This window comes from Trichosurus vulpecula, chromosome 8 (assembly GCF_011100635.1).
Source record: "Trichosurus vulpecula isolate mTriVul1 chromosome 8, mTriVul1.pri, whole genome shotgun sequence".
In the NCBI taxonomy this organism is placed as follows: Eukaryota; Metazoa; Chordata; class Mammalia; order Diprotodontia; family Phalangeridae; genus Trichosurus; species Trichosurus vulpecula.
In genome coordinates, this window is record NC_050580.1 from 205531089 (window position 1) to 205557883 (window position 26795).

The window sequence follows — 26795 nt, forward strand, 5'->3', positions numbered from 1 at the left end:
AAACACCTCTCCTCATGTAGAATGGCAAAATAAATAAGAATGTGGTGGGTTTTTGGTGGGGAGCAGAGATAGGATCACATTCAGAAATGCGAGTTGTGCTGCCTTAGAGAAAAGTGCCCTCACTGTGTGTTCCATCGCTATTCAGCCTTAAGAATAACAAAAGAAAGGCAGCGGCTAAGAAGATGGAGCCTGGGTGAGCAGTCAACTGACCGGTTCTATTCCTGGCTCAGCCATTGTCTTATGACATAACCTTTCTGGGCCCCACTTTCCCCTTCTGTGAAGTGAGAGATAACAAAACCAGCTCCCTCTTTTTTCCTCGCAGGGAATCTGATATGGGAGAATGAGATAATGACCTCTAAGCTCCTTTTGCTCCTTAGTGAAAGGTGGTGTGTAAATCCAAGGAAGTACCCTGAAATGAGCACCTCAGAATTACAACCAGAAAGGGATATACTGCCTTTTTTTGGTGTGTTTAAGAAAAGCTAAGGGGGTTAGAGAAGGGGTTGGATCTCTTCCCTCCCCCACTATATAATGTGTATGTGTGTGTACACACACACACACACCAATCATTTAAGCAACACGATTTTCTTCTATTGTTTAAAGCATTCCCTCCACCCCCCTCCTCCTTTACACTGTAACTCTATCTCCGTGCCCCTGAGTCACAGAGAGAGCACATGATGGATGGACGGATGGATGTGCCTTGTCTGGGTGTTTCACCACAATTTCCCTTGGGGCAGTCTGTCTGTTGGCAGAGCACAGGATCCCGAAAGATGGTATCTCTTGGAAACTCGACAGCTAACAGACAGCTCTTCTCTCTGTATATTTCCCCAAAGAAGAGCTGTCTTAATCTGTTTCTTATATGGCATATTTTATTATAATCCTTATATGACTTTTGGGTTCCCAGACCTGCACCCTGAGCTGTGGAAAAGAAAGAATGGAAGCAGAAAAACTAGGGCTCTACATGCGTGTGACATCTATGGTGTTTGCATTTTTAAGTGACGTGGGATTTAATTACTCAAGGAGCTCCCATGTTGCACTTTGAGACTGATCTCGCCACATCCTGTTAATGAGCTTAGTGGTTCCAGCCACCCAGTGGTAGCTCTTCGTTCTGTGAATTAGGTGGCATGCTTAGGTTGCTTATGCAATGCCCGTGGTTATAGGCTGCACTGTATGGCCAGTGGGCCATATAGCATCATATATATCATATATATCATCAGTCCCCAATCTCCTATATATATATGCATGTATGCTTATACATGTATGTATGTATACATTCAGTCACCATATGTGGGTATGTAAACATACATACCTCTATCTACCTATCTCTCTCTCTCTCTCTCTCTCTCTCTCTCAAACTAATTGCCATTCTCCTATATGTAGATATCACAATCACCCATCTCCTATATATACATGCATGTATGCTTATATGTGTATGTATACATACATAATATAACCAATCACCAATCTCCTATATGTATATGTGTACAAATATACACTCATATAGTGCTAAGCACCAATCTCCCATATGTATGTGAATATACATGCATGTGTGTACATGTATATATGTATATATGCATGTACATCCATATACAGACTCTTGACCAGAAGCTGCTGCATTTAATAGATGAGGTATTTTAAAATTTGTTTTTAAAGACCCAACACTTTGTGTAGTTTGACTCATGTTTGTATAAGACAGTTTATAATTTTTTAAATTTGGAAACTGATTGCTTTGTTTTGCATAGTAGCTGTCTCTGGTATGGTGGATTGTGCTGGAAGATGCCCAATAAATATCCTGTTCCCAATTAGAAATGGAAGCAGGGCTGCATACCAGGGCCCAGTGAGGCTCCTGGCTTGGGTGACAGTAGCTACTGCTTTGCTCTGGAAGGGGAAATGATTCTTATATATTAATAAATAAATAGTGATATGTAGCTATGTAAGCTATATGTTTATCTGTATATGTATGCAATATAACATATACTATATAGATACATATATCTTAAATATATATTTATATGTGTATATTTGTATTTGTCTACATATCTATATAAACAACACTACATCTTTCTTTCTCTTTCTTACTAGTTTCTTTCTTTCTTTCTAGCGCCCATCTTTGTTTCTTTTTTTTCTTCCTTCTTTCCTTTCTTTCCTTTTTTCCTTCCTTCCTTCCTTCTTTCTTTCTTCCTTCCTTCCTTCCTTCCTTTCTTTCTTTCTTTCTTTCTTTCTTTTTTTCTCTCTCTTTTTTTCTTTCTTTCTCTTTTTTTCTTTCTTTCTTTCTTTTCTTTCTTTCTTTTCTTCCTTTCCTCTTTCCTTCCTTCCTTTCTTCCTTCCTTTCTTCCTTCCTCCTTCTTCCTTCCTTCCTCCCTTCCTTCCTTCCTTCCTTCCTCTCCTCCTTCTCTTCTTTCTCTCTCCTCTCTCCTCCTCTCCTCCCTTGCCTTCCTCTCTCTCTCTTTCTCTCTCTCTCTCTCTCTTTCTCTCTCTCTCTCTCCCTCCTACCCTGCCTCTCTCTCTCTGTCTCTGTTTCTCCCCCCACCCCCTTTCTTTCTTTCTTTCTTTCATCCATCTATGAGAAGCTGGGTGGTGCAGTGGATTGAGTGTCAGGTCTAGAGTCAGGAAGACTCATGTTCTGAGTTCAAATCTGGCCTCAGACTTGTACTGGCTTTGTGACTCTGGACAACTCACTTAACTCTGTTTGCCTCAGTTTCCTCATCTGTAATATGAGATGGAGAAGGAAATGGCAAACTAGTACAAGCTCTTTGCCAAGAAAACCCCAAATGGGGTCACAAAATGTTGAACATGACTGAACAACAACAAATCTATCTATACTACATTCATATAACACACATAAGGATTGGACTTGTGTTTCTTTAGGAATGGATACTCCCAGGTGAGGAAATTCCTTCTACCAGCACAGATTGGCACCTTCTTTATAACTTACGGTCTTAGTTAGTTGAAGCACTGAAAGGCTGAGTGATTCACTTGACCCTTGCAGCCCATATTCATTAGAGGAGAGACTTGAATGCAGGTCTTTCTGGCTCTCAGATCACTTCTGGATCCGTGATGACATACTGCCTCTCATGTATATTTATTTATCATATGAACTATTTTAAATATACATGTATTAATAGGGTAATCTTAAAATAACACGTGTATATGTGCACACATGTTATAATGGCTATGGATGCTTTCAGGAACAACTTTAAAAAAGGGATCTAAGCTTCCAAGGGGATCTCCAAATGTCACAGAATCACAGAAATGTCAAAACTTGAAAGGACTTTGTCAGACAACTCTCATTCCCTATCAGCCGATGACCATCACGTGGAGGTATCATTCAGTGATGTTCCACATTCATGAAGAGTTTTGGGTAAACACTGACTTGGGAGTGAACATATGCCACAGGGTGGGAGACTGATGGGCAAGATGGAGGACTCATTATTTGAACCTTGGAAGTGTTGTCTTTGTTGTTTGTCCTTCATTCTAGAAGAGGACCAGTGACATCGCGAGGGTGATGATGTCTTGACTCGTTTGTGAATTGAGTTTAAGCGAGGCAGAGCTGTTCAAAGTTGTCAGGTTTACTCTCTCCTTCAGTCATCAGAATCCAGTGGTAAGACAGAAGTCAAGATGACAGGTGATGGCCTAGAAGCAGGGCTCAGTGACTATAGCCTTGACTCAGCTCTGAAAATGGGGAGGAACCAAAATGGCTTCAAATTCTTTTGAAGAGAAAAAGAACCAAGAATGGGTTGAAAAATGAGAGCAGGAGAGGTTTACCTCATCAGATCCTGTGGGTTTAACACTCTTTTCTCTATGGCAATGATTCCCAGATTTATATATTTAGCTTCAGTTTTCACCTGACCTTCAATCTCAGATCACCCATCACCTACGGGGAGTTTAAACTGGATGTTCCAAAGACAGCTTAAACTTAACATATCCAAACTTTCCCGATAAACCTCCTCTTTTCAAAACCTGCCTATTTCCGTCAAAGGCTCCACCATATTCCTTTTGTAACCTCAGTGTTTGCCTCAGTTCCCTCATCTGTAAAATGAACTGGAGAAGGAAATGGCGAAACCACTCCAGGATCTTTGCCAAGAAAACCCCAAGTGGAGTCATGAACAGTCCGTCACGACTGAAATGACTCAAGAACAAAAAGAAAATTACCTTGACTCCATACGCTCCTTTACACCATTTGTCTAATAAAGTCACCCAATCTTGTGCTTTACCTTTACAACATCTCATGCATGTGACACCCGCCCCCACGGTAGTTCAGGCCCTCATAACCAGTCTCCTAGATTATTGCAACAGCCTCCTAATGGATCTCTCTGCTTCACTCTCTCCTCACTCCACTTCATTTTACACATTGTTGCCAAACTAATTTTCCCTAAGCACAGCTAGGACCACGTGGCCCAACCAACTCTAGCAGCTTCCTATTGCCCCTAGGATAAACTAAAAACTCCTCAGTTAGCTTTTAAAGCCCTATAAAATCTGGACCCAGCCTATGTCTCCAGCCTCATTAGACATCACTCCCTCCCTTCTACACTTTGTGATCCGGCCAAACCGACCTCTCTATTCCTCATACAGGAAACTGTCTCCACTGTTGACCAATATCTTTGCCTGGAAGTCACTTCTTCCTTACTGCCTCCTCAGCGAATGCTGTCTTCCTTTAAGGTGCAGCTCAAACACCATCACCTATGTGAATCCTTTTCTGATTCCCCTGATTACTAACTAGCTCTTCCTCCTAAAATACCGAACTTTTTTTGTGTATAAATAGAGCACTGGGGCTGGAGTCAGGAAGATCTGAGTTAGAATTTGGCCTCTGACATGTATGACCCTGGGCAAGTCACTTAACCCAAATTTGCCTCAATTTCCTCCATTGTAAAATAGGGATAATAATAGCATCTACCTCCCAGGGCTGTCGTGAGCATCAAATGAGATGATATGTAAAATGCTTAGCACACTGCCTGGCAAATCGCAAATGCTTAATAAATGTTTGTTTCCTTCCTTCCCCTTCACTTTATATTTATCCTGTGTACGCATACACACAGACATGGATACACACATTGTAATTACTTGTCTCCCCATTAGGAGTAGAGATTGTTTAATTCTTTGAACTTTATCCATAGTGCCTAGCACAGTGCCTGCCACAGAAGATGCTCAATAAATGTTTGTTGCTGGATAGTTTTCTCCTAGGTAGCACGATGGCTTGCCACATGTGGTTCAGGAGTAGGCTGAGGTGCTAGTTATGTTGGAGCAGAAGGTACTTAACTTAGGAATCTGTGTTAGTCACTTTGGTTTAGATTGAATACTTTAATATATACTTACTTGGTCTTGACATCCAACAGTTTTATGATCTATGTTTAGTGTGTTAGATATGTGTGTGTGAGTGCATATACACATACAGAAAACATTTTATGTAAAATATTCTATTTAAAATATATTTAGAGATATTACAATACTATACATATTATAAAACATTTTATACATGTATGTAAATATATATAAATCTTGACTCTTTCTTAATACCCCACAATTTGACAGATGAAGCAGCTGAGGTTCAGAGAGGGTAAAGAGCCCAGATTAGAATCCAGGATTTCTGCCTCCTGGTCCAGTGCTCCATCTACTCCACCATGCCACCTGATGCAGTGGATTTGTGTTAAACTGTAAATGTGAAGGCTCAAAGCATTAGTTAATCCTTTCATTCACATGAGGACATGAAAAAAGAGACACATAAAAAGACTTAGAGCTCAGCTTCACCTTATGAGTCATTAACCAGGACTTACATCCTGCAAGATCTCAGACCTATTTTTCCCTCTTAGCTCTGATACCATTTTTTTTTCCTTAGCCCTGGTATTTACTTTTGTTAGGAGCTCCTCTCTACTGACTCCCGGCTTCCTTTAAGTACAACTAAAATCCCATCTTTTGTAAGAAGCCTTCCCAACTCCTCTTAATTCTAGTGCCCTCCCTGTTCTTCCCCTGTGGGCAGAAATTAGAGGGGGATCAGTTGCCTTTTTATTCTGACCTCAGGTGCTGTTATCAGCAATGCTGGAAACCCATGGGTTTTGCAGGTCGGCTAGAGTAATGCCTTTGGATGATATCTTCCAAGACGATAACCAGGTAATAGAAATAGTCACATTTAGTTTGATTCTATTAGATGGATATTACTAGGAAAATTATATTAACAAATGACATAACACCATAAACTTTTAAATCAGAATATTTAAAACCATTATATCTATTTTAGCCTACTATTTTGCCCACTTTTATCCAATATATAGGTTGGCATAATAGGACAGCTAGGTGGTACCTGGATAGAGGATAGAGGGCTGGATCTGGAGTCAGGAAGACCTGAATTCAAATCCAGTTGCAGACAGTTACTAGCTGTGTGACCCAGGGCAAGTCACTTAACCCTGTTTGCCTCAGTTTCTTCATCTGTAAAATGAGCTGGAGAAGGAAATGGTAAACCCCTCTAGTATCCCCAAATGGAGTTATGAAGAGTAGGATGTGACTGAAATGACGGAATAACAAGGTTGGTCTAATGGATAAATTGTTGGACTTGGAATCTGAAAGGCCTGAGTTCAAATCCCACCTTTGGCACTAGTTATTTGAGCTTGGGCAAATCACTTAAGCTCTTCTAGCTTTTGATTCTTCCTCTGTAAAATGGAGATGATAGTACCTATGATACCTACCTTCCAAGGCTTGTGTGTTTCCTCAAAGGAAAACATATGTAAAGCGTTTTGTAAATGTTAACAAGTGCTATACGAATCTCATTAGATGTTGTTGTAATCATGATTATTGATATTTATTTTATGCTTTGATCAACTGGGCTAGAATGATGTGGGTTTGTTTGCTTTTATGTGTTTTCATCCTTTTATACCTCCTTTTCCCCAAATTCGTGGCCCACATAGCCTCAGTGTTTAGTTACTAGTCTACTGGGTTGATCTGAGGTAAGCAGGATGTGATAGGATCAGGTTTGGGGTGTGGTGGTCTTAGTAGGCTGACAACCATGGAATAGTCCACAACGTGATGTTGCCATCACCAAAATCATATCATGCTGGCAAGTAGAAATAAAAATATGGTGAACATCAACTGTGACCTCAACTTCCCTTTATTCTCGTCATTAATCTGACGTTAGACTACCATGTTTAGTTTGGGATCTTGAAACACAAAGAGTCTGCAGAAAGTCTAAGGCAGGGGGTTCCAACCTTTTTTCACTCCCCATATCTAATCACTCTAGAGAAACTTTTGTGTACCCTCTATTCACAATGAAAGAAAATAAATTCTAGAGTTTGTTATGTATATGCACATGAGAAGTATTACTTAATTTTCAGATATAGTTATTTATAAAATTACCATTATTTGACAAGCTTCTAGTATCCCTTGGGGGCATGTGTGTGCCCTAGGTAAGGAATCCCTGGATAGTACAGAAAGGAGGCAATATGGTGCAGCAAAAGGAATCATGAGTCGAGGTTCAAAAGTTCAAAACCTGGCTGCTATTTATTGCCACTGTGAGACTTTGGGAAAGTCATTTTCTTTGCTAGGCCCTCAGTTTCTTTATATTTCAAATAAGAGGATGGGGGATGAAATTAAATGACCCTTAAGATTCCCTCTGGCTCAAATATATGCTTCTATCTATATTTATTCTCTTACTATACTCACTTGAAGGGCAGCTAGGTGGTGCAGTGGATAGAATGCCAAGTCTGGAGTCAGGAAGTCTCATCTTCCTGAATTCAAATCCAGCCTTGGACACATAGCTGTGTGACCCTGGGCAAGTCACTTTATCCTGTTTGCCTCAGTTTCCTCATATGTAAAATGGGCCGGAGAAGGAAATGGCAAACCACTTCAGTATCTCAGCCAAGAAAACCCCAAGTGGGACCATAAAGAGCCAGATATGACTGAAAAAAAATAATAAAATCACCACCTGGCTCTGCTTGGGAGAAAATGACTGCTACCCTAGAGACCTTCTCCTGTCTTTCTTTTTAAGTTTGCTTTGCTTAAGTATCCACAGCTACTACCAAAGTCCAACATATTTCTCGTTTTCCTTGCTTTTCAGAAGTGGACCTGCCCCTGAAGAAAGATGGGTTCACATCAGAAAGCACCACACTGGAAGCCTTGTTACGAGGGTGAAGGGATTGAGAAGAAGGTGGATGCCAAAGAAGAAGAGAGCATCCAGGAAATACAGGTACAGACTTCTGGGGGGTGATTGCTGGAGAGTTTCCCTGATTCCTCCCCTGCTTGTCCTGAGGTGAGGACATCTGACCTATGTGGTTGCTGTTGCTCTCTAATACCATATTCTGATAAGTTGAATTTGCAGGGATCATAGTTTTAGAGATGAAGGGGATACTCTACCTTTGGCTCCTGGCATTCTCTTTCTGGATATCCCCCATACCTGGAATGCTCTCCCTCTACTGACTTCCCTGGCTTCCTTTAAGTCAGAAGTTCTCAAACTTATTTGTCCTACTTGCCCCCTTTAAAAAAATTACTCACACCCCCATGGGATTCTACTTTCTTTAACCCTGTAATGGTTTTTTTTTTTAAATTGTGTCATTAATATAATATAAAATATATATTTTTAAAATGATGCATCTTAAATTTAATAATTTATTGTAAATTTGTGTTTTTTTCGTGCATTGAAATTTTGATGACACAATATTGCATCATGTAACTGTATAGTATCATATTGTAAACAAGTTATTAAATGGACATATTCCTGCCAACGCTTGCTGGGCTTCCGACAATGTGACAGGCTTACCTTCCAACATTTGCTTGTTCAGACCTATTGGTGGGTTGTGTATGTATTTGTTTGCTTGTTATCTTCTCTATCAGAGCATAAACTCCTTGAAGGTGGGAATTATCTTTTGCCTCTTTTCTTCACTTAATACATTGCCTGGAACATGGTAGGCACTTAATAAATGTCTAACTGATTGATTTTTGTCTTCCCTATTAGATTGTAAGCTTCTTCAGGGCAGGAACTGTTTTCCTTTTTTTTTCTGTATCCTCAGTGCTGAGTGTCTGGTATATAGTTGACACTTAATAAATGTTTAACTGATTTTGTCTTCCCTATTAGATTTTAAGCTTCTTGAGGGCAGGAGGAATTGTTTTCCTTTTTTTCTGTGTCCTGTATATAGTTGACACTTAATAAACATTTATTGATTGATTGATTAAGATGGAAGAATCCTTGGAGATCATCTAGTCCAACCCCATTCATTTTAAAGATGAGCAAAATGGGGTTCGGAGAGGTTAAATAACTTTTGTCCAGGGACATACAGACAAGAGGCAGGAGAATCAGGATTTGAAGATAGACTGAAGCCAAATCTAGTGCTTTTTCCAATGGGTTGGCTGCCTCCCATTCACGGGGAGGCATCAAATCTGCTGGATTTGGTGCTTAAGTGAAAAATGAGACTTTCTTTCCATAGTACATGGTGTTCCTAAAGTTTGGATACATGGGCAGAAATGCATATTTTCAAGAAATTAAATGAATGAAATTTAATTGGAATATTAACAAATAACATCTTCAATATGATTTCCATCATTTGTGAAGCAAAGGTTGATGCGCTTTGCAAGATTCATGTGAACTTGATGCAATAATTCCACGTTGCCGTCAATTTTCCAATGTGTCCAGACTTTAGGGACATGCTGTATTAAACTGGGGGCTGGTTCTGCTTTGAATGCACTAAAATTGGTCCAATGTCTAAAACATCATTTCCCATAAATATATGCACAGTCCACTAATAATAAGTTCACATTTGTACAACACTTTAAAAATGACCACAGAGGGAGGGCAAGATACAGTGGTATCTCTTTATAGAAGTTGTGTCTCTCAATGCAGCCCAAGGTCCCTGGCTGCCACGTCACAGTGCTGACTTGTATTGAGCTGGCAGCCCACTAAAACCCCCAGATCTTTTCCAGAACAACTGTTGCCTAGCCATGTTGCCTCCATCTTGTACTTAAGAAACTGATTTTATTCCCACTTGTAAGATTTGATATTTATTCCTATTGAATTCTATCTAATTAAGATCCATCCCAATGGTCTAGCTTGTCAAGTTTCTTTTGGAGTATTGCATCTTGATAGCATTAGCTCTCCATCATGCTTTGTATCATCTGTAAATTTGAAGGGCATGCTACCTATCGCTCTATCCAAGTCATTGATAAAAATGTTAAACAACTCAGGGCCAAACACAGATCCCTGGGATCTTCTGCTGATGACCTCCTGCCCTATGGACACTCAGCCATTTCCTCTTTAAGAGCCTTTCTAGCCAACTAGTTCTGGCTTTATTTAGTTGTATTATCATCTAATCCATATTTTTCCTTCTTTGCCACAAGAATAATAAGAGATACTTCATTAAAAGCTTTACTAAAATGTAGGCAAACTATATCCACAGCATTCTTCTCTTCTGTTAGTTTAGTAATCCTGTCATAAAAAGAAATGAGGTTAGTCTGGCATGCCTTGTGCTTGAAGAAACCAGGTTGGCTCTTTGCAATTGCTGATTCCCTTTCTAGATGTTCACCACCATCTCTTTAATGATCTGTTCTATGATTTTCCTGGGAAGTCAAGCTCATGGGCCTATGGTTTGCAGACTGTTCTCTTTCCTTTTTGGAAAAAATTCGGAGATTTGCCTTTCTCCAATCTTGTAGTAACTCCCTTGTTTACCATGACTTAGTAAATCACATCTGCCAGGGTTTTTTTTTGTGACTTGAGAGTACAATTCGTCTAAGACAAATGACTTGAGTTCATCATAGGCAACTTGGTGTTCTTTTATGATCTCTTTACTTATGTTGTTTTTCCACTCCCTGTGAGTAATTTTGTTCTGTTATTTCCGGTACTAAGGTCATTGTCCTTGACAGGGAACATAGAAGCAAAATAAGATTTGAGCAGCTCCACTTTCTCTTTGTTGTCAGTTATCATTATTCCACCCACCCCAAGCAAAACTCCTATCCCTTGTTTAATTTCGCTTTTTCTCCCAATATAGCTACAAAATAACCCCCTTTTTGTTATCCCAGACTTCCCCCTCCAGCTGCATTTCACTGTGAATTTTGGCACTTCTCCGACTATTTCTACAGGATGGTGCCACAATCTTAAAATTCATCCTCTGTCACCCAACTTTGCTTCTATCTTCTGCACATTTCATTCCTTTTCTTCCTTTAGGATGTACACTTTTGTTTGAATCAGTCTTAAAGCTTCTTACTTCTCCCAAGCACTGATATCAATCTTTCTGAATTCCTAGGGGGGCTTTCATTCACGTCTATGTCAGGGGGCAAGAAAGGGGGCCATTATGACTCTGACAATGGAAAAAAAAGATGAAGGTACACAAATAGTTTTTGAATGATTACATAAGCTACAGGTAATTAATACCCCTGCTCACCTTGTCTGGATTTACAACAACAATAACTAGAATTTTTATTGTGCTTTAAAGTTTGTAAAACACTTTATATGTGTCATCTAATTTTAGCCACACAACAACCCAGTTAGGTTGTTTTATTACCACCATTTTATAGATGAAGAAATTGAGGAAAACAGAGGTTAAGTGCATTGCCCAGGATCACACAACTAAGTAAGTTGTCTGAGGCAGGATTTGAATTCAGATCTTCCTGATTTCAAGTCAAGCACTCTATCCCCTGCATCACCCAGCTGGCTCCTTTTGTAAAGCAGGGCAGCCTTCTTCCTATAATGATGCATCATAGAATATTAGAATGACATATTATATAATATGTGTGTATGTGTATACACATTTATGTATATATGTATATATACATATGTGTATATATGTGTATGTGTATTGTGTGTGTACATATGTGTGTGTGCACGTGCAAGTGGGTGTGTTTATGTCCTGAAGACACTCTGTTGGACTTCGGGAATATTTGCTTCCAACATGCTCAGAATGCTTTACTTTCACAATTCCAGTTTTAATCCTGGAGTCAAGTACCATATAAACAAATAAGCTATGCTAATCTCATATCTTTCGGTGAGAGACAATTATCATGTCATACCCTTTGACCAAAAAAACCTCAAAAACCAGAAATGTAACTGTCCATTTAGAAGCATTTGTGGCAGACAGTGGAGGACTCAGATTCATAATACGTCTGCTCACTGATGCACATTTACTAAAAGGTATACAGGGAAGCCAGGAGAGAACCAACCTCGAATCTAGACAGACAAGATGGGGCAGGTAATGATCTAGGGGCTAGTGATTTGATATCCTTTTGCATACTTTAACCAAAGTCTGGGTATGTGGTATTATTGCTAGACAACACAACATTGGCATTTTTTTGGGCAGGGAAATTGGGGTTAAGTGACTTGCCCAAGGTCACACAGCTAGTATATGTGTCAAGTGTCTGAGGCTGGATTTGAATTCAGGTCCTCTTGACTCCAGGGCTGGTGCTGTACTCACTGTGCCACCTAGCTGCTCCAACATTGGCATTTTTGATGTGCCAGGCACTGTGCTAAATGCTTTACAAATATTATCTCATCTGGTCTTCACAACAACCCCAAGAGGCAGGTCCTATTATTATCCCCATTGTATAGTTGAGGAACCTGAGGAAGAGAGAGGTTAAGTGACTTACACAGGGTCATACAGCTAACAAGTGTCTGAGGCTGGATTTGAACTCAGATGCTCCTGACTTCAGGTCCAGTGCTCAATCCACTGTACTCCTAGGTGCTTCTAGAATGCATGGTTCCAGATCTTTTCCACATCATTCTAGTGGTGACAGTACTATATTAAATGGCATATTTCAAGGGCAGAATACCATTTTGCTTTTGACCTCATCCCCTACATAAGTGTCTTTCTTGTCCATACCCTGAGACACATCTTGATGTCTAGGGTTTAACAACGGAGGGAAAGACAGCCTGAGGGTAATCTTTTCTTGAGAAGTCAGCTTTGTGTACGTTGGAGCCCTGGTCAAAAAAGGCAGCCAATAGCATCATCCATGGTTAACCTTGAAATGGCAATATTAAACTCTTAAGAAAGAAAGGAGGGGTGGTACAACATCAGGAATAAGGGGGAGGTGGGGGAGAATGAAGTCCAATGAATGTTGGGTGGAGGAACTCACACTTATCTGCACATTTCTTTTTAAAATTTAAGTTGATTGGTAAATTCCCTGTGCATCCATATTGGTCTTTTCAGACAAATCCCATTTTTTATTCCTCACTGGAATTGAGTTTCCATCCCTTTTAGGATAGGAATTTTAATTTTGTAAAATTTTAATCTGTGGCATCCTACCCATCTTTCCTATCAATTGAAATCTATTTTCCAGAAATCTAGGTTGCTTGTCAGATTTTGCTCAGATTTGCTCATTTCTTTCTCATAAACTCTGGGAGGGAGTAGTCACTCCCCTCCAACCCCAACCAGGGACCTATCATTTCCACATTAGCCACTAGTCCTTTTTTGTTAATGATGCTTAGATCCAAAATAGAGATTTTTCTTGTTGTTTCTTCTTCCTTCTGAATGATGAAATTATCTTTAAGGCAGGTAAAAAATGTATAAGCTGCAATACTTTTGGCAAGAGTTCCATTAAGTGTCTTGATAATTGAAGTCCCCTACCACTACTATGTCATGCTTCTGTGCCAGGCTCGTATTCTATTTCCCTCAATGCTTATCTATTTACTCTTTCTTCTCAGGCCATCTGTAGTGTACTCCAGTGATAAAATCACTTCTGTTTATCCCTCCATTGACTTTGGCCCTATATTCTCCATCATGCTTTTGCACTTTGGTTGATGGATTTCATTACATTAGTATATGTTGATAAATAGTGCTTCCCCACTCCTTTTTTTTAAAGTTAACCTATTGGATTTTGTTTGCTTGTTTTGTTTTGTTTTTTTGGAGGGGGGAATGCAGGGCAATTGGGGTTAAGTGACTTGCCCAAGGTCACACAGCTAGTAAGTGTGTCAAGTGTCTGAGGCTAGATTTGAACTCAGGTCCTCCTGACTCCAGGGTCAGTGCTCTACTCACTGTGCCACCTAGCTGCCCCACCTATTGGATTTTGAATAAGATATACTTATTCATAGCCATAGTCCAGTCATAGATTTCATCCCATGAAGTTTCAGTGGACTCTTCGAGGTCAAATTTTCCACTAGCAGTTCTTTTACTTGTTGCTAAACTTTGGCACATGGAGATCATGGGCTTTGCTACTTTCTCCTATGAATTTCTGGGCATCTGTACTGCTATTTTTTCTTCATGGTAGATACTCTCTATGGTATCTGGATTGATAGATATACAGGGTGTTCCTAAAGTCTGGACACACAGGCAAAAATGCTATTTTCAAGAAATGAAATGAAATTTTCAACCACATTTTATTTAATTGGAATATTAACAAATAACATCTTCAATATGATTTCCATCATTTGTGATGCAAAGGTTGATGCACTTTGCAGATTCATGTGAACTCGGTGCAATAACTCCACATTTCCTATGTGTCCAGACTTTAGGAACACCTTGTACATAGGTATCTTCTTCCTCTCTTATTTATTTATTTAAAGTTCTTTTAATTAGATTTGTGGGACCCTTGACAAATACATTCTCACCAGTCTTTGCTGGATATACTCTATCTCTGACCAGAAATCTGTCATTCCTACATTTTAAGCTGTGGTCCTAAAGTCCAAATCCCATTCTGAGACATTCTGAGACCTTCTTAGTCAGCTTACCAAATTCACATTTCTCTTCTTTATTCCTTGCCTTCAATGGACAAGAGTGAGGGAAACACAACGTGTGCCCCTGTGATCTTCAGTTTTTTGCCTGACTTGATAAGTATTGATAGTATTCCTTCCTTTAGTAACATTTACGCCCATAGTGAGCAGCAGAAGTGGGGAGTAGTTATCCTTTTTGATAAGTTTTGGGAGTATCTCTGTCTTGGAGACATGCCCTAGGAAGGCAGCAGACCTCTCTGTTGTTATCAGATAAAAAAAACTGTCTCAGTATCTCTGAGTAGATAATCACCAACCACCACTACTGATCCTTCCCCTGATCTGTACTGAATGATCTCTTTGCTACATCATTCTTTGAAGGTAAAGCAACTTCTTCCCCCTTGGAGCATCCAGCACCCTCCTCTTTGGAAGGAGCCTAAAATCTGCTTTTAGGTTCAGATTTTACAGCTCTTCTTTTCCTCCCCCTTTCCCTCTGGGTAACACCCTTTTACTCTCCAACATCTGATGAGGCTCATTCTCCTCTCTACCTCAGATGCCCTTTTCCCCTGCACTGAAGCCTCATTATTTCTTTTAGGAATTTCTGTGTTGTCCCTAACAAATTGAAGTGTGCATAGGCGTTTTCCAAGTTGATTAACCTTTTCTAGAGAGAGATTGACCTACACTTAGAACATAGCTAAAAGTCCTTCACCTATGGCAGAAATCAAGCATACCTGATACAAGTCACTGCATAATTTCCCTTACTCTCATACTAGTTGAGATTTTTAGCCTTTTTTCTTTAAACTTGTGGGTGTTTACACCTCAACCCTAAGGACCTAGTTTAAACTTTTATAGCCAATGTGTATTATCTCTTAATAACTTGACAATTCTACTCATTTCCTTTCCATAATCTCAATCGCAACCATATCCCTTCTGAAGAAGAAACAATATTTATTTTTGTAAGCTGGGATAGTTTTCCTTTAAAGAGGAAAGGAAGCTGCTCTGGGGATTTGCATGGTCTTTAGGACTACCAATGTTAAATGCCCAGGGAGCTGTTGTTCCTGAAGTTTGGCAGAGTTCCCACCGTGCTGTGGAACATCTTTCTGACCCAGTGTGCTGCACTGGTGAATGTGGAGGCCAAGGGGAATATAATTTTTTTTTAGCAATGATATCCTTATCATCCTTTATTATCAGTAAAGTCATTGCTATTGTATTTATAGGCCACAAGTGTTCAATAGCATTCTAATCGTGAGCCTGAATCACTGGACTCACTGGAATTAAGGCTAGCCCAGGATATTTGGTATTATTTGCAAGATTTGATTGCAATGACTTGGTAGTTAATTTTATGGTTTGACTAGAGGAAGAGTAGTTGGACTTATTGGATAGACAGAGGTATAGATTCTGGTATAGGCATATATGTGGAACCCTCTCGAAGGGAGAAGGAGAGGGCCCTTAGTGATGCTGTAGGATTAGCCAGATGGATGCTTAAGGCAGTTGACAAGGAGAGTAATAATATTTCATAAGTCAGTTCCTCTGATTTTTACTAATGGTTTTAGAAAAGCTAGATGACCAGCATGAAGAAAATGAAAATAAATTGGTTTTGTGCATTCAGCAATTGGAGACAGATGTGAATGCAGTTTTGGGTTTTTATTTGTCATGTTCTCCTGGGAGACCTAAGATCCTTAAGCTGTCTCTGTACATCTTGTCTTCAAGTCAATAGATCTAGATTGTATAGGCCAGGGATCGTGTGTGTGTGTGTGTGTGTGTGTGTGTTTGTGTGTTTAACATTATTTCCTTTTGCTTTCCTTCTGCCAGATATTTTGTTCACTTGAGTATTTTTGTATTCCAATATGTTTCATCTTTCTTTTTCTTCTTTGGAGAAACTTTCCGCATAAACTCAATTTTTTCTAATCCAATGAATTTTTTTATTTCTGTATTGAGAACTATAATTTCTGACATATATCCATTTATAATTTATACTCTTATGGATTTATTTCCCTTTGAACCATTCTGAAAATTCTTTTAGCTCCGTATTCTCTTGGCATTCCGTAGGAATAGGTGTTTTATCAGGTACTGGTTCACTTTACTTTGTCTTTATTTGTTAACAGAGCTTTGTAATCTCTTGAGTACTTAGTAGTTGTTCTTGCTTCTAGTTTTAGGATCTCCTTTGTTGATTTATCTGCTCATGCCGTGGGTTTTTTTATGAGTTTTCTTTATTTTGAAATCTTTGTTGCTTCCCCTGCTCCATTTCCTTGTCAGTCCTTTTTGTCTCCTACCTCTTTGCTGCTGCGTACGTCCATGTGACCAGATGATAAAGCGATCTCAGCTTCCACCCATATTGTGGGATTTAGGGTCCATTATCCTAGTTCCCAGTCCTGAGTAGTCTCTGAGGGTGAGGGTGGGGAGGGAGACAGGACTGGCCTTGTTTGGGTTTTAGTGTTCTTTCCTTCAGTCTTGGTACAAACAATTACACTGGCCCTTGCTTCAATCCCTCTCTTGGGTTGTTCTTTTCTCTGGTTGGGTTCAATCGGCATCTACTATTTTTTTCAGGGTAGGAGGAGGTGCTTCCAGGCAGAGTCTCTGCAGCCCCTGGGGTCCCTTAATCTAGGGCCACCTCAAGCAGAAGGCAGCTGCCCCTCCCCGCCCCCCTAGATTAATGTCTGTTGCTTGTTGTCCTTGTTTGGGGTGGGGCACGGGCAAGGAATGATGTATGGCAGCAAAGTCTCTGCAGTAGGAGATGTCAATTTGAGCCTTATGCATAAACCCCAAAATCCGGTTGAGGAGGGGTGCTTGAATGTATGCTTTAAGGATTAGAATTTTCTGGTATTAATCTATGAGGATTTTATGTTCAGATTCCCACTCTTTTTGTCCTGTGAATTCAGATGTAATTGCTCTATATCTGATATGTAATTCCTCTGTTGGGGGGATAGGGGTTGAGAGTTAGAGGGAAGTGGGGAAAGTGTTTATCTACCATTTTGTCAGTACTGTTGTGTTTTTGTTTTCTTAAGGATTGTGTCTTGAAGGCAGAGGGGCAGTTAATCAACTGCTCAGTAGAAAAGGACAGTGATGATGGTGGGGGGAGGCAGGACTAATGGGCTACAGGTGGGAACTACAGCCTCAGGCCCAGAAATCTTACTGGTGAAAGTGATGAATACTGTTAAGATTAATACTATAAGGGAAGAGAGTGGGAGTGAAGATGAGAATTGGGAACCTTCATTGGTGGTAAGACAGGCTCAGATTTACCCTATTACTATGCCTTCCCCTCACCCCTGCCCCCGGCCATGATTTCCTATACGAGGAGTCAATTTTCACCACCATGGAAACTGGGAGGCTGCAGAAGTTTAAACAGCCACCTAATGAGTAATTAGAGCAAGGTTTAATGAGTTCCTTGGTCTAATGTAGGAACCATAGACTTGGGTATCTTACAAACGATTTACTTTTGCAAGCCAATTAAATATGCAAGGGCCCCCAATGGAGACTGTTCTTTGTCCTTTTTTAAGAGGCTAAGATGAGAAGTCTTGCGCGTCTAGCCATAGGAAGAGGAGTTCCCTCTGCAGCTTATTTCCCAATAAGGTCGGGAAGGGAGGGAATTACATTCCTAAAAAAAGAGATGGGTTTGGAGAACTAGATTGATGGCCCTCCTTCCCCCCTTCACTCCTACCTCCATTCCTCTATCTCCTATGACGAGTATGTGTCAAGGACAATTGGATCCTGCCTTCTGGGTAGAACCTCATGCTAGTGGCACCAGGCTTAGCTTTGGGCCTCCCCTACCACTACCTACTGCAAGCCTGGCCAAACTACCTTGTGAAGTCTGGTATGGGGCATTAAAAGTCTTTCTGCTCTGTCAAAACATAGGACATCCCTGAAAAATCCTCACTCCACTTGTGTGTGTTGTGTGTGTGTGTGTTGTGTGTGTGTGTGTTTATGTGTTTGTGTATTGCTGGATACTGATGGCCAGGTTACATTTATACCAACCCTCAATGGGTCTATAGAGGTACCCCAGTTTCCATCAGTAATTTTAGAGGGAAAGACCAACTGAGGGAAGGGGTTCCTTTCCTCAGGTGGAGATGGGTAAAAGATCCCTGGATGGATCATAGTTGTGGTCGTTAATCAAAGTGAATATATTGTGGGAATGGTTATTATGCATTCTTGGGAATGAGTGTACAGAGAATTGCAGGGACAATCCTTATCCCTATAGGTAAAGCCATTTTAAAAACTGCATTTATGCTTCATAAATATTTCATCGCATTTCAATTTCTAGCTGAATTACTGGACTGGCTTGAGTGAAGCCTGGACCATAACATCATCTTTCTTTAGCCTTGCACCAAATTTATATGTGTTTTGCCAGTTTGCTTTACCCACAAATCTACTCTGTTCCTTACCTTTCAGTTGTTCCATTTGCTTTTCCTTACTTTGCCTTGTCTTGCCAACTTTCATCTCTTTTATTTTTCTTGAATCTTCTTTTTCAGATTCAACTCCCTAATCCCTAACTCAATCCTCCTCAGTCCTTTTATACCTTCATTGATTGTCCTTGATTCACTGTTCTTTCAACCCCTAAGAAGAATCTCGATCACTGCCTGGTCCTGGGGATTGATCTTTGAATTTTCCCAATTTTTCCTCTCCAAATTCAATCTCTCACCTCCTTCAATAGTCTGGACCTTTCCAAACTGCCTACATGATTTCCTTCTTATTTACCACAAATTCTCTCTTCTCCTGTTCTTACTCCCATAACCTTTTCTCATGGAATTGAAAATATTTATTAGAGGTAAAAAATCCCTCTCAACACAGCAAGCTGTGTTCATAACCACACTAAGGGACTATTTAAATCTACATTTATTTCTGAAATGTCCTTGAATGAGTAGCATGTTCATTGGTAGAAAAGAAAACTATATTTCCGGCAGAGTGAACTCATCATAGAATTTCAGAATCTGGGATTACTCCAATTGGAAGGGACCTCAGAGGCCACATAAAGTAACCAAACCTGATGAAAAATCCCTTCAGTAATTTATCTGAGAAGTGATCATCCAGCCTTTTCCTGAAGACCTCATGTGAAGAACTTGGTGCCTTCTGAGCAGTCACACCACTTTGGGTTAGCTCTGATTGTTAGGATACTTTTCCATATATCAAGCCGAAATCTTCTAGATCTAGAAGTAAAATAGGTTTTATCCTCTGAGGGGCTACATAGAACAAGTCTGGTCTGTCTTCACAAGATTGCCCTTCAGACACTTGAAGATCGCTGTCATTTCTCCTTTAAACCTTCTTGTCCAGGGCACAGTGGGACTAAATTGCATTAGCCCTTTTTGCCAGCATCATCACATTTTGGACTCATATTGAGCTGACAACCAATTAAAATCTACAGATTTTTTCCCCCAGTAATACTGCTATCTAGCCGTATGTCTCCCATATTGTAATTGTGAAGTTGATGTTTCAGAATCCAAGTATAAGACTTTACATTTTATTTATTGATTATACTTTATACTCAGATTACTGCATTTTAATTCATAAATTCAAAGCCTGTTCCTAGATACCATCTTTTAACCAGTCCACTCCCAAGCCTTCCTCTCTCTTCTGAAGCCTTTGATTTGATTGGTACCATGATGAAAATAATAAGTATTCTTATAGTGCTTTACATTTTCTAAAGTGCTTTATAAATATTATATCTTTTGTTCTTCACAACAACCTTGGGATGTAGATGCTATTATTATCTCCATTTTGCAAGTGAGGAAACTGAGGCTGAGAGAGGTTAAGTGACTTGTCCAGGGGCAAACAGCTGGTAACTAGATGAAGGGAGATTTTGACTGGGGTCTTTCTGACTTTTCCAGCACTCTAGCTATTGTACCACCTAGCTCCATTACTTGTGTCCCGATGGGACTCAGTTTCTTGCCCAAGATTCCAAAGTTCATGGCAAATTTCTGGGTTTTCTCTGCATGTATCGTTTGTGCTCATGTGAAGCTCTAAAGTGGGCAATAGTTATGAAGTTTGACAAGTCTTGGGAGGTCCTATCCTGCATTCATGTGCCAGTAGACTCTCTCTTATTAATATCTGGTCAATGTATAGTACCTTTCAGCAGGGAGTCAATAACCATCACTTCTAATTTCTTTTTTATAGGATCCTTTATAGGATGACTTCTCGTCTGTTACCTTTTGTGGATTCACACCATAATTACTTAGTTTCTTTCCTAGAGAGTCCAGTTACCCCCTCTTCAGGACTTCAGGAAGTCTTCTCTCCGTTTCTTAGTTTTGAGTGCTCAGTGGCATTTTCCCTCTTCTCCTTTGTGTCACATTTTCTACTTGTTGGCTCTGCTCTTCAGGTCTTTTCTTTGCTGTCTGTACATTGAAGTCTTTCCAACTTTTAATGGAACACATCATGCTATTTGATAACCTGGAGAATAGAGAGGCTGCTCAGTCTCCTCAGTAATGAGCATACATAATAGCCCCTTGGCCATGACAGAAATACCCAACATAACATGCTTTTGCAGATCATTGCAAAATTTGCCCCACTCTATGCTTGCTAGAAGTGAGATCCTCATTTTTGTCATACTTGCTAGTAGTTCTTGAAGCCAAATTCCCTGGAGTGACAAATTCCTAGTGAGAGTCTTCAAATCCACAGTAATCACTCTTTTTACCTCACTAGTATCTTGACAATCACAGTCAACTTTATTTCCCTTTTTTCATCAATTTCCTTCCTCTCCATCTCTAAATTCTTCTCCTTTATCCACCTAACCTTCTCTCACTGAACTCAGAACTGAAGGGAATGTCTCCTATCCCATGAATGAAATTTTTTATTCCTTCCCAACTCTCCAGTAAGAGTCTGATTAAGCTGTTTCCAAGGTAATTTTCCCCATTATTCCTAATTTTTAATATTTCTTTTGATGGCACCACTACCTTTCTGAACATCCAGGTTTGAAACTGTGTAGTCCTGGGCCACTGCCTTGTCATGGCAGAGGGGCTTGTGTAGCCCAATGAATGAGCTATGCTGTGCAGAGTTACCCAAGAAAGACAGGTCATAGTGAAGAGCTCTGACAAAAGCCAGATCCACTGGAGAAGGAAGCAGCAAACCATTCCAGTAGCTTTGCCAAGAAAACCCCGTGGGCAGTACTAAAATGATAAAAGATATGACACTGGATGTGAGCCCTTCAGGTTGGAAGGTGTCCAATATGCTCCTGGGGTAGAGCAGAGGACAACCACAAGTAGCTCTAGTACTGATGAAGCAGCTGGGCCAAAGCCGAAAGGAAGCTTAGCTTCAGATATGTCTGGTGATGAAAGAAAGGCCCAATTCTGTGAGATCAATATTGCATAGGAACCTGGAATGTAAAATCTATGAACCAGGTAAGCTGGATGTGTCAAACAGGAGATGGGATTCAGTGGACTCAAATTGATGGAATGAATGAATGAATTTAATTCAGATGATCATTACTTTTACTACTGTGGGCAAGAATTTAAGAAATGGAATAGTCCTCATAGTCAATCAGAGTGTGAGAAAAAGCAGTTCTGGAGTATACTCTCAAAAATGACAGAGTGGTATCTGTTCAAATCCAAGGCAAAACATTCAACCCACAGTAGTTGAAGTCTGTGCTCCAACCACTGATGCTAAAGAGGTCAAAGTTGCCCAGTTCTATGAAGACCTACAATGTCTCCTAGAAATAGCACCAAAAAGATGTCATATAGGGGACTGGAATGCTAGAGTAAGAGGTCAAAAGATAATTGGAATAACATGCAAGTTTGGCCTTGGCGTACAAAATGAAGCAGGGCGGAGACTGATAGAGTTTTGTGACAATAACTTGCTGGTCATAGCAAATACTCTTTTTCCAATGACCCAAAAGGAGACTCTATACATGGACATCACCAGATGGTCAATACCAAAATCAGATTGATTATATACTTTGCAGCCAAAGGTGGAGAAACTTTCTATAGTCAGTTAAAACAAAATCTGGAGCTGGCTGTGTGTGGCTCAGGTCATGAGCTTCTTATTGCAAAATTTAAACTTAAATTAAAGAAAGCAGGGAAAATCAGGGGCAGCTAGGTGGTTCAATGGATAGAGTGCCAGGCCTGGAGTCAGGAAGACTCATCTTCCTGAGTTTGAATACTAGCTGTGTGAACCTGAGCAAGTCAACTATCCCTGTTTCTCTCAGTTTCCTCATGTGTAAAATGAACTGTAAAATGAACTCCAGTACCTTTGCCAAGAATACCCCAAAAGGGGTCATAAAGAGTCAGACATGACTGAAGAACCACTAAACAAGAACACAGGGAAATCATCAGACCATTAGGTATGATCTAAATAACATCCCTTATGAATATGAAGTGGAAGTGATGAATAGATTTAAGAAATTAGATCTGGTAGATAGAAGACCTGAAGAACTATGGACAGAAGTTTGCAATTTTGTACAGGAAGCATCAACAACAACAACAAAAAAACATTCCAGAGAAAAAGAAGGGAAAGAAAACAAAATGGCTGTCCAATGAGGTTTTTACAATAGATGAGGAAAGAAGGAAATCAAAAGGAAAGGATAAAGGGAAAGATATACCCAGTTGAATGCCAAATTCCAGAGAATAGCAAGGAGAGATAAAAAGGTTTTCTTAAGTGATGGATGCAAGGAAAGAGAAGAGGACAATAGAATGGGAAAGACAAGAGATCTCTCTTCAATAAAATTAGATATCAAGGAAATGGTTTCATGAAAAATAGGCATACCAAAAGACAAAAAGAAGAAGAAAAATGGAAGCAATATCAGCTTTTATATTCTTGAGCTCAAAGATCATTGCAGATAGCGACTGAAGCCATGAAAGTAAAAAATCCTACTCCTTGGAAAGAAAGCTATGGCAAATCTGGATGGCATACTAAAAAGTAGAGACATTACCTTGCCAACGAAGGTCCTTACAGTCAGTTATGTTTTTTTTTTCCAGTAGCAATATATGAGTATGAGAGTTGGACTATAAGAAAAGTTGAGTGCTGTAGATTGATGCTTTCAAACTGTGGTGCTGGAGAAGACCTTTGAGAATCCCTCGGACAGCAAGCAGATCAAATCAATTAATACTTAAAGAAATAAATTCAAACCATTCATCAGAAGGACAAATACTGAAGCTGAAGCTCAAATACTTTGTCCACGTAATGAGAAGTCAGGATTCATTGGAAAAGACCCTGATGTTGGGAAAGATTGAAGGCAAAAGGAAAGGGGATGGTGGAGGATAAGATGGATAGACAGTGCCATGGAAATAATAAACATGAGCCTTGGTTGATAGTGGAGGATAGAAAGGCCTGGCATGCTATGTATGATCCATGGGGTCACAAAGAGACGTGCATGACTGAATGACTGAGCATGAGGAACAACAGCAACAGCTCGTCTTGTCTCTTCTCTCTCCTCTGAATGTCTGATCAGTTTTGAATTCCTTTTGATTGTACCTCTGTAATGTCTCTTTCATTCGTCCCTTCCTGCCTGCTTCTATTGCCGCCATTCTAGTTCAAGACCTGACCTATTGTAGTAGCTTCCAGTCTCTCCATTTTCCAATTTATTCTTCACACGGCTGTTCAAGAAGGTTTTGCAGTGCCGATCTCTGACCATATTGCTTCTTGGCTCAAAAACCTTTGCCATTGTCTAAAAGACCAAATATCGGCTTCCTATCCTGGCATTCAAAGCCCTCCATGATCTGGCTTTGATTTGCCTTTGCAGCCTTATCTTGCCGTACTACCTCCCTCACGCATTCTATATTCCAGGCAAAATGGACTACTTCTTGTTCTTCATTTTCATCCTATGGTTTCTGTTCTCTTTACCTTTGATTATACTATTAGTCCAAGTTCAGAATGGTCACTCTTTCTTCAAGCACCCACCTCCTTATGAAACCTTCCAGGCTTATCCTTCCCTCTCCTTCCTGCCTTACTTATTACATGCATAGCATGTAATAACAAACAATAACACATGCATGACGTGTCATAACAGTACATGTTCTGTCTATACAAACACATATGCATAATCAATAAAAAAAGCAATTCAACAATAATATGTCAACCTAGTAACAGAAAGTATGTAGGAAGCAGTGTGTAGACAAACAGTGTGTAGACAAGATTACCCACAGCCAACATGCAAATGTATCTATGATATACAGTAATTATCGTGGGGGCTAATCAACATGTTTAATAATAATGTCTGCCATTTATATAGTGTTTTAAGGTTTACAAAGCACTTTGTATATGTTAACCATTTGCAATTATATGCAAAGAAATATTATGATAGTGTTATGATCTAGCAACAAATATAATCACTTCCTCAGTTTCCCTTGTAATATCATAACCTACTCCCTCCCCAGTGGATCTGTCTTATATAGCATATATACATAAGTTATAAACATAAGCACCAATATAAAGCTGTTTGGTTTCTTACCTGAAGAAGAAGAGGTGACTTCTGATCTATCCCAGGTCTCTATGCCTTTTGGGGAGAGCCTCAAATGTTCTGGAAGCTCTTTAGGGATTAAGCTTTTTCTTTGAGGGGGAAAGCCTTTGCAAGCATCAAAGTAGGCAGTAACCTATGAGAATTTTGTGAAATGATGTCTGTTGTTTAAAATTTTATAACATGAATTTGGAAATAGTAGGCCTATATCCTTTGGAAGAATGTTACTTTCCGGATTGTTTAAGCCATGACACATAGTCTTTGCACCCCCCCCCCAAACCCAGTTGACTTGCTGGGGACCAGCAAAAGTTTAACTGAAGGGAGAGTATAAATTATTAGAGACTTCTATCTTCCCTCCTCACCTTTAGCTCAGTTGATATAATCATGGGATGTAATCATAGAAGATGGCAGAAATGTGTTAACCAGGTGTTAACACCTGGTTACCCCTTTAGGAAGTTACCCCATTAGAAACACTTCTCTTTGAGTCAGAAGGGAGAAATGTTATTGGCTGAATACAATAATAATTGTATAGCTTTATAATTGTATATATTAATCACATTATATGCATTCTCTCACTTGATCTTTGTAACAATCCAATGAACAAAAGTGCTACAGATATTATTGTCCCTACTTTACAGGTGAGGGAACTGAAGCTAACAGAGGTTACTTACCTTATGGCCATACAGCTAGTAAGTGTTTGGGGTGGTGGGATTCAAACCTAGATCTCTCCTGAATCCAAGTTTTATACTCCTTTGATTACACCTGTTATTGTAATCTGAACCATCAAGGTGTTTCCAGCCTGTCCTCAGGAACTTTACCAATTTCCTACCAATTTCCTGTTGGACTTAGAGTCAAGAAGAACAAAATTCAAATGTTATCTCAGGTTCTGTGACCACTTAACCACTCAGCTTAAAATGGGGACAACAAAAGCATCTTTCTCACTGTGTTCTTGTGAGGACAAATATAATAACATATGTAAAGTGCTTCACAAAACTTAACACATTTTATACATACTGTGTTGTTGTTATGATTATTATCTGTGTGACCTTGGGCTACTACATCAGTTCTCTGAACATCAATTTTCTTATCTGTAAAATGGGTATAATAATGCCTATACTACTTACCTCACTGGATCAATACTCAGATCAAATGAAATGTACATAAAACATTTCATAACCTGTAAAGCGCAATATAAATCTGAGCCATTTTATTGAATTTACAGTTTACTTCTTTCAATTAGCTTTGTGACCTTGAACAAGGAATTGAACAAACCTGGACATTATGTGTAAAATAAGAGAGTTGAACTAGATCGCAAAAGCCTCTTTGAGCTCTGAATTTCAATGAATTCACTGAAAAGCACAAAACATATTTATCTCATGAAATAGTCTGGGATTGGAATAACTGGCCACTTCTCTTCTTTCTCCCCTGCTCCCTTGTAGATAGGAAAACTAAGGTACAGAAATTACACAGAAGTCATTTAGTTCAACCTCTTTATTTTGCCAAGGAAGAAACTGAGTCCCAGAGAGGTCTAATTACTCACCTAGTCTTGCATGGCTAGTCAATAACAGGCTTGGGATTTGAAACCAGGTCCTCTGATGGTATACCTATTTTTCTTTCTACTATGTCACATGAACCCTCTTTCAAAGATACCTTCCTTTATGAATTTAAGGAAGAAAAATTCAAGCATTGTTCTGAATCTGCATTTAGTCCATGGATCCACTCCTTATTCTTGGCCAAAGGGAGATATTTTTTTGAGTGGATGTGAAAAACAAGTGGAGAATGAGATTTCTCACTATTGAGAACTCAGAGAGAAAACCA

General features: G+C 39.6%; 1 protein-coding gene across 1 annotated transcript in view; it reads left to right on the forward strand.

Annotated features, from left to right (window-relative positions):
* Positions 1–26795, forward strand: part of DPF3 (double PHD fingers 3) — a 420028-nt gene that overhangs the window by 229622 nt on the left and 163611 nt on the right. The window contains 2 exon segments of the mRNA XM_036736699.1: positions 8039–8106; positions 8108–8167. Coding sequence (XP_036592594.1) covers positions 8039–8106; positions 8108–8167 — 128 coding nt within the window.